Source organism: Oncorhynchus tshawytscha, linkage group LG17 (genome assembly GCF_018296145.1).
Source record: "Oncorhynchus tshawytscha isolate Ot180627B linkage group LG17, Otsh_v2.0, whole genome shotgun sequence".
Lineage (NCBI taxonomy): Eukaryota > Metazoa > Chordata > Actinopteri > Salmoniformes > Salmonidae > Oncorhynchus > Oncorhynchus tshawytscha.
In genome coordinates this window covers 2,584,079-2,595,876 of record NC_056445.1, presented here as the reverse complement: position 1 = coordinate 2,595,876, position 11,798 = coordinate 2,584,079, and the positions used below count along the sequence as shown (strand labels likewise).

The 11,798-nt window shown below is 43.3% G+C and overlaps 1 protein-coding gene across 1 annotated transcript in view; it reads left to right on the top strand.

The window, feature by feature from the left end:
• Positions 1–638: 638 nt before the first annotated feature.
• LOC112236847 (matrix metalloproteinase-23-like) overlaps positions 639–11,798 on the top strand; it is a 20,283-nt gene continuing 9,123 nt past the window's right edge. The window contains exons 1-5 of the mRNA XM_024405444.2: positions 639–913; positions 1,176–1,334; positions 2,322–2,458; positions 10,032–10,171; positions 11,791–11,798. The exon at positions 11,791–11,798 is cut by the window's right edge and continues 160 nt beyond it. Coding sequence (XP_024261212.1) covers positions 902–913; positions 1,176–1,334; positions 2,322–2,458; positions 10,032–10,171; positions 11,791–11,798 — 456 coding nt within the window. The 5' untranslated portion in view covers positions 639–901. The remainder of the gene's footprint in view (positions 914–1,175; positions 1,335–2,321; positions 2,459–10,031; positions 10,172–11,790) is intronic.

Below are 11,798 nucleotides of genomic sequence, written 5' to 3'. Positions count from 1 at the left end.
GTTGAGATAGGCTAGATGTATGCCTAGCTTTCAATAATGATTTCAGTTAGTTAACCTTTTTTTTTACATGCTTGTTAGTCGTTTTGAGTTGCCACTTGCCAGGAAGTGGACTAATGGAGCCTGTTTTAACAGATGGATTGGAAAATGGGTCCCCGCGCTGACAGTTGGAACTGCGCGCTACACGCGTCAACAGGTGAATAAACGGTCCGTGCAATGCGGGATCCTTGGGACTTACCTACCCCCCATTGAAGGTAGGGGTTCAGGTTATGGTCTAGCTGTTATCCCAATGATTCCGGATGGCACTGACCGTGAAGAAACCCCCGGCTCTGCTGCGGTGTATTTTTGAGGGTTGCCGGTGTCGAAGTCACGTTTTTGGGGTAAAATAACACTTTATAATACATGTGAAAACATTTTCCTTAATTTTTTGGGGGCTTTAGCCAATAGTCTATGACTTACTTACAAAATTTGTTTTAGCCATAGCGGTTTGAGGCCTCAACCTATTAGATAAACTATTACATTGCACGAGTCGTTGTTTAGGCCTAGTAAGAGTTTACAGCTCAACAATAGTTTGAAGACTTTACTTTCATTGAAAACAGTTGACCATTTTACGCTCTATTCGCCCGGGTGATAACTAGGTGAAGTTTGAAAGCACGTTAGTGAATGGGAGAGCAGAGGCTGAGAGCCAAATGGTTGTTTTAGGACTGGGCGGTGCTCTCTCTCTCTGCCCCAACACTCGACTGATGTCCGACAGCTGACCCGTTCCGTCACTCCAAGGACTAGGCAGGGAAGTACCAAAGTTATCCAATAAACATACAAATGCGATGCAATTAACGAAGGACTCGGCGGAAAAGTAGGAGTTTACAGTTATATCCTAGGGGAAAAGCGCAGGATTCTGAATGATATGAGTTTGATGGTAAGGGATCATTTGGAGCGCCGTGCACAAATCCCAACTCTGCAGAATGTGGTTTCCACGTTGTGATACGCACCGTGTTCTGGTTCAGAGGAAGGATAGCCTACTCATGCTTTCTGCATGAAAACACCTGAATAAAGAAGCCTATCCGAGCTGATCAATCTCTTTTTATACCAAGTATTCAATCTTTGCCTTTTAGCTGAACCATGTGCTCTCAACATTGATTGCAGGCTACCATTGACTGTCAATTGTAAAACTACTACAGGTTCCAATGGAGCACAGGACGCAGAAGTTAATGAGTTCGCCCAAGGGCTTCGTGGCTGTGTTCGAGATACGCAGAACTCGTCCAATACTTGTTCTACTAGTGCTGATGTTGGTAGGGTTGGATGAGGTCGGAGGACTCCGGACGTGTAGGAGGAAAACGGTAATTATATATTATTTATCTTTTTTATTCAGGGTGTGCGTGTCTGCGCGCGCGCATTAATTTATTGTATTCTGGTATAGTTTTTAACAGAAGAAATAAGTGTTTTAAGTAGGCTACACATATTATAAAATAGTTCTGTTTGGATCCTAATGTATATTTGTGCATGTTTATTTGTTGATGAGTGATATATATAGCCGTCTATACTAATGCATTGATCAGTGTTACAATAGCTGAGAACGGGGATACACGAGGGAAAGAAGAAAAGAAAGGTGTTGGTGCTGGTGAGGGGAAGGCTGGAGGAGTATGCTTCTGCTCACATGTGGGTGACAGATATTTTAGCACAGAGAGATTGATAGATGGACAGGGGCTGTCAAGGGATGATAGCAGAGGTGGATTCCACATCTGTGTAGGATTAAGTTGTGATTCGGTTCCTTTTTGCACTTGTGCCACGTGTGTTTTCCTAGAGGCCAGACATGCTCCCTTTGGCAGGAAGCCTGAAAAATGCAATGGCTTGACTTTCATTTATTCCTTTTTAACTCCTAGTGGAAGAAATAGTACTGAAAAAGTGGAGAAATAGAATGAACGACTAACTATTTTGAGTTGAAATCCTCTCCCAGTTGCAGATTGTACATTTTGTCATCATTGAAGGGATTTTAGTCCTGTCTTGTTTTACAGGCTACTGCTAATTTGTTGTTTGTTTCAGGCCCTGTACCATTCTCTACTGCAACATACGGACTGTGCAAAGCTTCTCTCTCTCTCTCTCTCCTACACACACATACACTGTTTTCACCTGTTCATGGACATGTCATGCTCTTCTTGTCATCTCTAAAAATCTCTCTCTCTCCCATTTCAATTCAAAGGGCATTATTGGCATGGGAAACATATGGTAACATTGCCAAAGCAAGTGAAATAGATTTAAAAAAATTTTTTTTTAAAGAGTGAAGTAAACAAACAAACAATCTCTCTCTTTCTGTCCCTCTCTCTCAGGAAGCTGGTGGGCGGTCTGTGGAGTCCCTGAGCTCTGTGAAGCATCATCCTGTGACTGGAGCGTCACTGAGCCGCTCCAGACGCTACGCCATCAACCCACTGGGACACAAGTGGAGGCATTTCAACCTCACCTACAAGTGAGACCCTGAATCACAATTCAGACCCTTGTCCCTATCCCCTAGGAACTTTTGGAGATCTGAGAGGATTGGATATACAGTGCCTCAGATGGTATTCAAACCCAATGGTCCTTCAATTTCTTTCATCACAGCAACTTTCAGGTCTGCTGAGAGCAAACTTGAACGTTGTGAAAATTCTATGCAACTTCCAGCGTGCATTTACTGTGAAGCACTGAAGTTGTACCAGCTTTAAGTTACAGTTTCAGACAGTGGTCAAATAGGCTACTGTAGCTATTTGATCATATGTAGGCCTACCAGAGTTCCCTACCATTAAAAACAATGGAGAAAATGCATCCCATAACATTTTAACATGGAAATAGCTGTTCTATTCAGCCTACAGTAGCAGCCAATGTGCGGTGTTCAATGTAGGCCTACAGTCCATGACACGTTTGAAAAAAACATGCAGGGCTTGACATTAACCTGTTTATCCACCTGTCCTTCAGACAAGGAGGTGACTGAAAATGTTGTTTGCCTTCGGAAACTGTTCAGACCCCTTGACGTTACAGACTTATTGTAAAATTGATTAAATAAATATAAATTCCTCAGCAATCTACACACAATAACCCACAATGACAAAGCGAAAACAGGCTTTTTAGAATTTTTTGCAAATTTATAAAACACAGAAATACCTTATTTACATTAGTATTTAGACCCTTTGCTATGAGACTCAAAATTGAGCTCAGGTGCATCCTGATTCCATTGATCATCCTTGAGCTGTTACTACAACTTGATTGGAGTCCACCTGTGGTAAATTCAATTGATTGGACATGGTTTGGAAAAGCATAGACCTGTCTATATAGTTGACAGTGCATGTCAGAGCAAAAACCAAGCCATGAGGTTGAAGGAAATATCCGTAGAGCTCCGAGACAGGATTGTGTAGAGGCACAGATCTGGGGAAGGGTACCAAAATATTTCTGCATTATTGGAGGTCCCCAAGAACACAGTGGCCTCCATCATTATTAAATGGAAGACGTTTGTAACCACCAAGACTCTTCCTAGAGCTGGCCGCCCAGCCAATCGGAGGAGAAGGGCCTTGGTCAGAGAGGTGATCAAGAATCTGATGGTCACTCTGACAGAGCTCTAGAATTACTCTGTGGAGATGGGAGAACCTTCCAGAAGCACAACCATCTCTGCAGCACTCCACCAATCAGGCCTTTACTGTAGAGTGGCCAGACGGAAGCCACTCCTCAGTAAAAGGCACATGACAGCCCGCTTGAAGTTTGCCAAAAGGTCCCTAAAGACTCTCAGACCATGAGAAACAAGATTCTCTGGTCTGATGAAACCAATAACTATTTTGTCTGGAGGAAACCTGGCACCATGCTTCACCGTAGGGTGAAGGGGATGTTTTTCAGAGGCAGGTCCTGGGAGACTAGTCAGGATCGAGGCATAGATGAATGGAGCAAAGTACAGAGAGATCCTTGATGAAAATCTGCTCCAGAGCGCTCAGGACCTCAGACTGGGACAAAGGTTCACCTTGCAACAGGACAACAACCCAAAAAACACAGCCAAGACAACACAGGAGTGGCTTCGGGACAAGTCTATGAATGTCCTTGAGTGGCTCAGCCAGAGCCTGGACTTGAACCCGAGAGAACATATCTAGAGAGACCTGAAAATAGCTGTGCAGCAACGCTCCCCATCCAACCTGACAGAGCTCGAGAGGATTTGCAGAGAAGAATGAGTGAACCTCCCCAAATGCAGGTGTGCGAAGCTTGTAGCGTCATACCCACTGAAACTCGAGCCTGTAATCGCTGCCAAAGGTGCTTCAACAAAGTACTGAGTAAAGGGTCAGAATACTTATGTCAATGTGTTATTTCAGTTTTCTATTTTTTATACATTTGCAAAAATATTGTAACATGTGGAAAAGTCAAGGGGTCTGAATTCTTTCTGAATGCACTGTATAGTGTATCTATAACTGAGCATCCACTCACGACCACTCATGCTATAAACACAGTCCAGTTTAAAGAGAATGGCACAGATCCGTATATGGCACTGGTCTATCTGCAGCTCTGATTGGTGCTGATTGGTGCTCTGATTGGTGCTATCTGCAGCTCTGACTGGTGTACTCCGACGCGTTTAAGTCTTGCATAGTTAATTTTGTTTCGGTATGTTGCATTGAACTCCCACAGTAGTTCAATGCAATAAATTACTTTCCCACAGTAAAGGGAAATGTTAACTAAGGGGAAAAACTGTAGAAAGTTAAGTGAAGTTCAATCTCGTCCTTCTCTGCGTAGGGTGGTGGTTCTTCTGCTTCGCAGTGCCGGATCAGCGGGATGCCCATGCGCAGTTTAAAGGGAACATTGTTCACTCCCCTTGACTTTTTCATATTTTGTTGTTATAGCCTGAAATTAAAATGAATGAAATTGAGATTTTTTGTCTCTGGCGTGACACACAATACCCCATAATGTCAAGGTGGAGTTATGTTTTTAGAATTGTGTTATAAATTAATTAAAATTGAAAAGCTGTAATGTCTTGAGTCAATTCAAACCTTTTGTTATGACCTAAATAATTTCAGGAGTAAACATTTGCTTAACAAGTCACATAATAAGTTGCATAGACTCACTCTGTGTGCAATAATAGTGTTTAACATGATTTTTTTAATGACACGTAATTTCTGTATCCCACACATACAATGAATTATCTGTACGGTCCCTCAGTCAAGCAGCGAATTTCAAACACAGATTCAACCACAAAGACCAGGGAGGTTTTCCATTGCCCCACAAAGAAGGGCACCTACTGGTAGATTCGTCAAAATAAAAAAAGCAGACATTGAATATCCCTTTCAACATAATGAGGTTGGTGTATAAATACACCTAGTCACTACAAAGATACAGGCGTCCTTCCTAACTCTTGTTGCCGGAGAGGAAGGAAACCGTAATGCTAACATAAATGACAGAAGGAAGCCTGTACAGAATAAACATATTCCAAAACATGCATCCTGTTTGCAATAAGGCACTAAAGTAAAACTGTAAAAAATTGGCCAAATAAACTAACTACATGTCATGAATACAAAACATTATGTTTGGGGCAAATAACAACACATCATTGAGTACTACTCTTCATTTTTTCAAGCATGGTGGTGGCTGCATCATGTTACGGATATGCTTGTCATTGGCAAGGACTAGGGAGTTCTTTAGGCTAAAAATAAACGGAATAGAGCTAAGCACAGTCAAAATCCGAGTGGGAAACCTGGTTCATTCTGCTTTCCAACAGACACTAGGAGACAAAATCACCTTTCAGCAGGACAACAATCTAACACACAAGGCCAAATATACAATGATCAACAACCAACTTGACAGAGCTTGAAGAATTAAAAACATTATAATGTGCAAATATTGTACAACCCAGGTGTGCAAAGCTCTTAGAGACTTACCCAGAAAGATTCACAGCTGTAATGGCTGCCAGAGGTGATTCTAACATATGTTGACTCAAGGGTGTGAATGCTTATGTAAATGTGATATTTCTGTATTTAATTTTCACTAAATGGGCACAAAAACCATGTTTTTACTTTGTTATTATGTGTAGATGAGTGAGAACAAGAATACAATCCATTTTGAATTCAGGCTGTAACACAACAAAATATGGAATAAGTCAAGGGGTATAAATACTTTCTTAAGGCACTGTAGTTGTATTCAAGTTGTAAGGAATATAGCAGCAATTCCACCTAACCTATTCGTGGGAAAGGTTCCACCATATTGCTGACACCTATCTATTGCTATTGCCTATTGCTGACACCTATGTAGTGTCAAGGGGGAAGGGACTAGGGTTGACTTGGGATTCAGGGAGTTCAGGGAGGGGATGGAAGAGACTGGGAGGTCGGCTTCTGAGTACTGTTTTGAAAATTAGAGCTTCAGAGAATGTTGGAGGATGGCCCACTGGCCAGATATACAAATATTATTTCAGTTATGAATACAACTATTGTTCCCTGAAGGGAAATCAACAACCATTCATATTCCCCTGAAAACTGAAATCACGCCCAACTGGCCAATGGATGCCAAGCCTGCCCTCGGAAGCCGCGTCTTCCTGGCTATAATACCGGGGCATTACTTTCCTCAATTCAGTAACACTTTTCAGCGAGCCCAAATCCCCTGCGCAAAATATGTTATACCTCATTACCTCCTTAACTGAAGAGTAGTTATTTTCATACATTGCCATTCAGTCGGTCACTTGGTATAACATACTATGGGGACATACAATCAAGCCCCAAGCTGGCTCATTGGGTACCAAACTAGGAGATGCATGGCAGCCCAAGCATACACACGTTCTACCGGTCAAAAAAGAGTCTACAGAAGCCACCTTTTTCCCTAATACTTACCTGAGAAGCCTGAACTGTCAGAGCCTGATGAAGCCTGAACTGTCAGAACCCCATATAGGGAACCAGAATCTGCTGCAACTTGACACACTGCCACTGCAGCACAAGTCCATAGAACCCATGGTTCCAAGAACAATACTTACATTGTGAGCCTGAAATGTCAGAACTTGTAAAAAGAACCGTCCAAAACAACAGAACACTTGTTGTGACATGGTAAAGCGCACACTCACGCTGCATAGCATCAACCAGAGTCGATGAATCATGGCAAGGTTACTATGGTAACCTTGCTAATGCACGCTTTACACGCTGCCGCACCCCAAGGCAGCCCATTGCTCAAACCACAGGGAATTGTGGTAAACCGGATAAATGTGCAACCTGTACGCTGCCAACACCCACTCCTGGACCCAAACTTAAGAACCCTATGAGCCACACTAGGAGAAGTTACATCCAAGTGTTAAAATCTCACAAGGGTATGTCGGGAACCCTAACTCGCTGAAGCACAGATATCACCAATCATCATGCCCCTGAACAATGCCCAAGCAGCCGCCACACCCCTAGTGGAGTGAGCATGCACACCTATAGGCAACCCTTGTCCTTTTCAAAAGTGAGGGACCTGTAAGACATAGGCATAACCTTTGGAGCAAAAGCTGCATTAGGACGTTACATCACTTTGGAATCGGCAGGTACGGACTCCAAATAGGAGTGTGTGGAGATCCCCAACATGCTAGGCTGATGCCAAGGCCACGAGCAGGGCAGTCTTGTAGGAAATTAGCTTTAGGTCCACAGACTCTAATGGTTCAAACGGAGACTCACACTGAGGGGACCGAGGCCCGGTCCCTGGTCGGCGCCATGAGTTGACACGCCTTTTAGGGGCCACACCACCGGAGGATGAGTCCCCTGTGTGGAGCTGTCCATCCCTACATGACACGCAGAGATGGCTGCCATATAAACCTTCAATGGAAACGCCTCAGCACCAGCCAAACTGTCAGTATCTCTAGGTAATTGATATGCAACTCCCTTTACGCTGTTGACCTAATCCCTCATCGAGTAGCCCACACACAGTACTCCCCATCTCATAAAGGATGCGTCTGTCGTGATCACCCTGCGGGACACTACCCGGCCCATGAGAACCACCTGCAACAGAGAACCCGCAAAACAGACTCATCAACAGCACCGAAACAGACATATCAATAGATGTCCTAGAGACACAATAGCTATCATAAAAGAACTGTACCAGACAGAGCTGGAATTCAAACCTACTTTGTTGGGACCAAAACGCATGATTCAGAACTGAGTCCAGGAATTGAATGTGCTGAGTCAAACCACTTTTCCTGTGATTCACTCTGAACCCCAGAGACTGAATATGGGAAACCAGTGTGGCAGTGTATGGAGCTCCACCTGTTCCCTCGACTCCACTATGACCAGCTAATCGTCCAGATAGGCCAATACTCTGATCCCCTGGCACAGCATCATAGAAAAGGTGCGGGGAGATTAAAGTCCAAAAGGCAGGACCAGAAATTCATAGGCTACACCCTTGAAATGAAACCCCCGAAACTTTCGGTGGGGAAGATGTATAGACACATGAAAGTACGTATCCTTCAGATCTATGGACATGAACCAATCACAGGGATGCGCCGACTGCAATAGCCAGCAAAGTGTGAGCATTTTGAACTTGCAAACCCTCAGGTACAAAACCAACTAATGCCAATAGTGTGCAAAGCTGTTATCAAGGCAAAGGGTAGCTACTTTGAAGAATTTCAAATATAAAATATATTTTGATTTGTTTAACTTTTTTGGTTACTACATGATTCCATATGTGTTATTTCATTGTTTTGATGTCTTCACTATTATTCTACAATGTAGAAAATAGTAAAAATAAAGAAAAACCCTGTAATGAGTAAGTGTGTCCAAACTTATGACTGGTACTGTGTTTTTCTTTCATGCTTTCATTCATGCTTGTTTTCATATCCACCACCCTTAACAACCGTGTGTCTGAATGTGGGGAATTAACTTTGTTTATTATGCCCACATCTGGACGATGCCATACTCTCGATACCCCTGAGCGCAGAGAAACCTTGGGTAGAAACACTGTGCTTTCGTGGTACCGCCATTCTGATACCCAGCCAACACCGGGTTTGGGGTCTTCGGCAACCAGTAACTTGCCCCTGTTGACCGAGCCACTTGGAAGCACTGTTGCCATTAGTAAATGTGGAGGAGGGCTCCGAGAACATGCCCCTCCACCGGCCTCCAGCTAGGGTCGCGAGGTCTGCTCATTCCCCCACGGCGCGGAAGAATCAGCGTTCACCCCACTCCCCTTCGACCCAGCACAGCGTCTGTGCCAAGACTTCCGCTGCTTCCCAGAAACACCAATACGGTCAAAAACCAACCTTGATGCCAGCCTCTGGCCTGGACTCGTTCCTTCACGCTTCTGGAACTGCAAAGCTGCCCCCACTAAGGAACTTTCGTGGGAAAAGGACCTGTAGAGCTGGGTCCTGTTTTTGTTTCTCCTCGAAACAGGCCTGTAAGGACTCTATAGCCGAGCCAAACAACCTTGTTGGCGAAACTGGCTCATCCATGTACAGCCGCCTGTCCCTTTCAAGAACCACACCCTCAGCCTGGTATACTTTGTCCAACTGCTCCGCCTAGAACCGGGACTGTTTATTCAGAAGATTAGACTCCTTGTTAGCCTCAGAACTGGAGCTAAGTAACTCGGCAGCTTTCCATCCATCGGTGGTGTGCAAATGAGCCCCGCCTCCTCCATACTCTACATTCATGAACTCACCTTAATCCTGGTAGCACCAGCCTGGCTGAATGAGGGGAATCGCAGGTCGCCTTTAGCTCATCAGCGACGGAGCCGAATCTCATAGTCTTTGTGTGCTTGAAAAGTTTGTCATTTGCGTTACACGGTCTTCCTTCAGGCGGGCTGAAGAGAGAAGAATTGAGGAAATGGATATGAGCCCCGGTATTATAGTCAGGAAGGCAAGACTTCTGGGGATTGGCTCGGCATCCATTGGCCCGTTGGGCATTTTCAGTTTTTTCAGGTGAATATGGTTGGTCATTGACTCCCCATAATGTTATACTGAGTGACTGACTGAAAGGGAACAGCACTGCGTTTTTGGGAATCCAAGTTAGTCGCATTGTCTGTCACTTTCCGGTCTGTCTTTCTGTTCACAGCTGTATGTCTGTCTGTCTATGTTTGTCTGCGTGTCCGTTCACATCTGTCAGGATCGTGAAGTTTCCCAACACGCTGAACAAAGATGACACCCGCCAGGCCATCAGCATTGCGTTCTCAAAGTGGAGCGACGTGTCCCCTCTCTACTTCGCCGAAATCAAAAACCCCAACAAGAGTGCTGACATTATCATCGGTGAGACCACGTAATTGTTTAGAACCACATTGTATCACCTTAAGATAAGGGTGTGTGAGTATCTCAATATTTGTTAAGTCTTTAATACCCTGTTGTGTCTCTAGTATGATTAAATGAGAAAAATAAAGTAAAATAAAGGTTACAATTAACTTGTTAATAACCTTTGGAACCAGGTTCTGGTTCTTAAAGATCTGAAGGTCTTTTATATCAATAGCAGTCAATTATTAATTATCACCTTATTCAGTCTCATCTGAACGTCGTACAATTCTTGGTTATCTGCACAAACCCTGGCTAACAAGTTGAATCAGCAATACAAAAATTGGCTTCATTATTTACTAAATACCTAAATAATCACACAGAATTACATATACACAGAATAGATCATAAATCGATTACTAATCATGTCATAAAAGAAAAAGTCCCTTGCAGATGAAACCGATATGATGGCTGGTTACACAAATAAAGGGGTTTGGGTTTGAATGAAAGAGCGGGAAGACTGAGGGACAAAGGGGATTGGGTCTATATTGGACCTTGAGAAGCTATGCTGCCGTAAATACAGAATCTTATGCATTCTAATAACCGCCCATTCGGAAAAGGAAAATGCAAGATATATATTTACACTGAGCTGCGTTTTGATAGATGAGTCGAAGATTGAAGACTGGTTTACCCAGCAGAGATCACCAATGTTCTTTCAAGAATCTTTCTGGTCGTAGTGTTGTCGAGCGGATATGTTCTTCTGAGAATGTAGGGCTATCGGATATGTTCTTCTGAGATTGTCTGTCCATGTACGTTTACAGCTGCAGCTGATAACTCGACATCTAGGAGGTATCACTTGTTCTTTAGTAAATAATCATTCAAAGTTCTTACCAAGTTGCTATAATCAGCTCGTGCTGTATTTTGGCTGGTCTAGTCGAAATTCACCATTCCAGCGTGGTGATTGTTACCTCCACATTGAAATTCACCCTTTTAATAAACATTAGGACAGCAGTCCTAACATTTCTGGAACTAAATGTTAATATCGTTAGCTTGTAGTTGAAATTAGCCCTTTTAAACGTCTGGACACCAGTACTCATGTCATCTCGAACTGAGGTTGACTTCCGTCAACGGGCATTTGTACTGTGGGAGAGAAGGGCGTGTTTCATAGTTCTCAACCAATGTCTGTTCACTTGGGAGTGGCCACTGAGTGAGCATAAGTTTACTTATGAAAACAATTCTCTCATTTAGAAGCTAAAATCACATTTAATCTTGTCACAAATAGTTTCATATTTAAACATTTAAATTGCACATCAATTCCATTTGAATATAACTAGAATGTGCAGACTTTCCAAGATACAATTTGTTGTCCTATCATCAGATATAATGTCCCAGACAACAACTGATCTGACGACATATTCTTTAAGTACCAACGGACACTTTCAACTGGTTGAGAAAGGAAAATATTGTTCCATTCCCCAACCTTTTGATGTTCCCATTCTTTCTCTGTGGAAACACAGGGCTTTTCAAGAGTCCATTCTGTAGAGTGGAGAGAAAAGGGGGAAATGTATTTATGTGGGGATAAACCTCACCCAACAGGGCAACGTTATGACAACCCCCTGCTTTTTGTGTGTGTGTGGGCACAGGCTTCTAC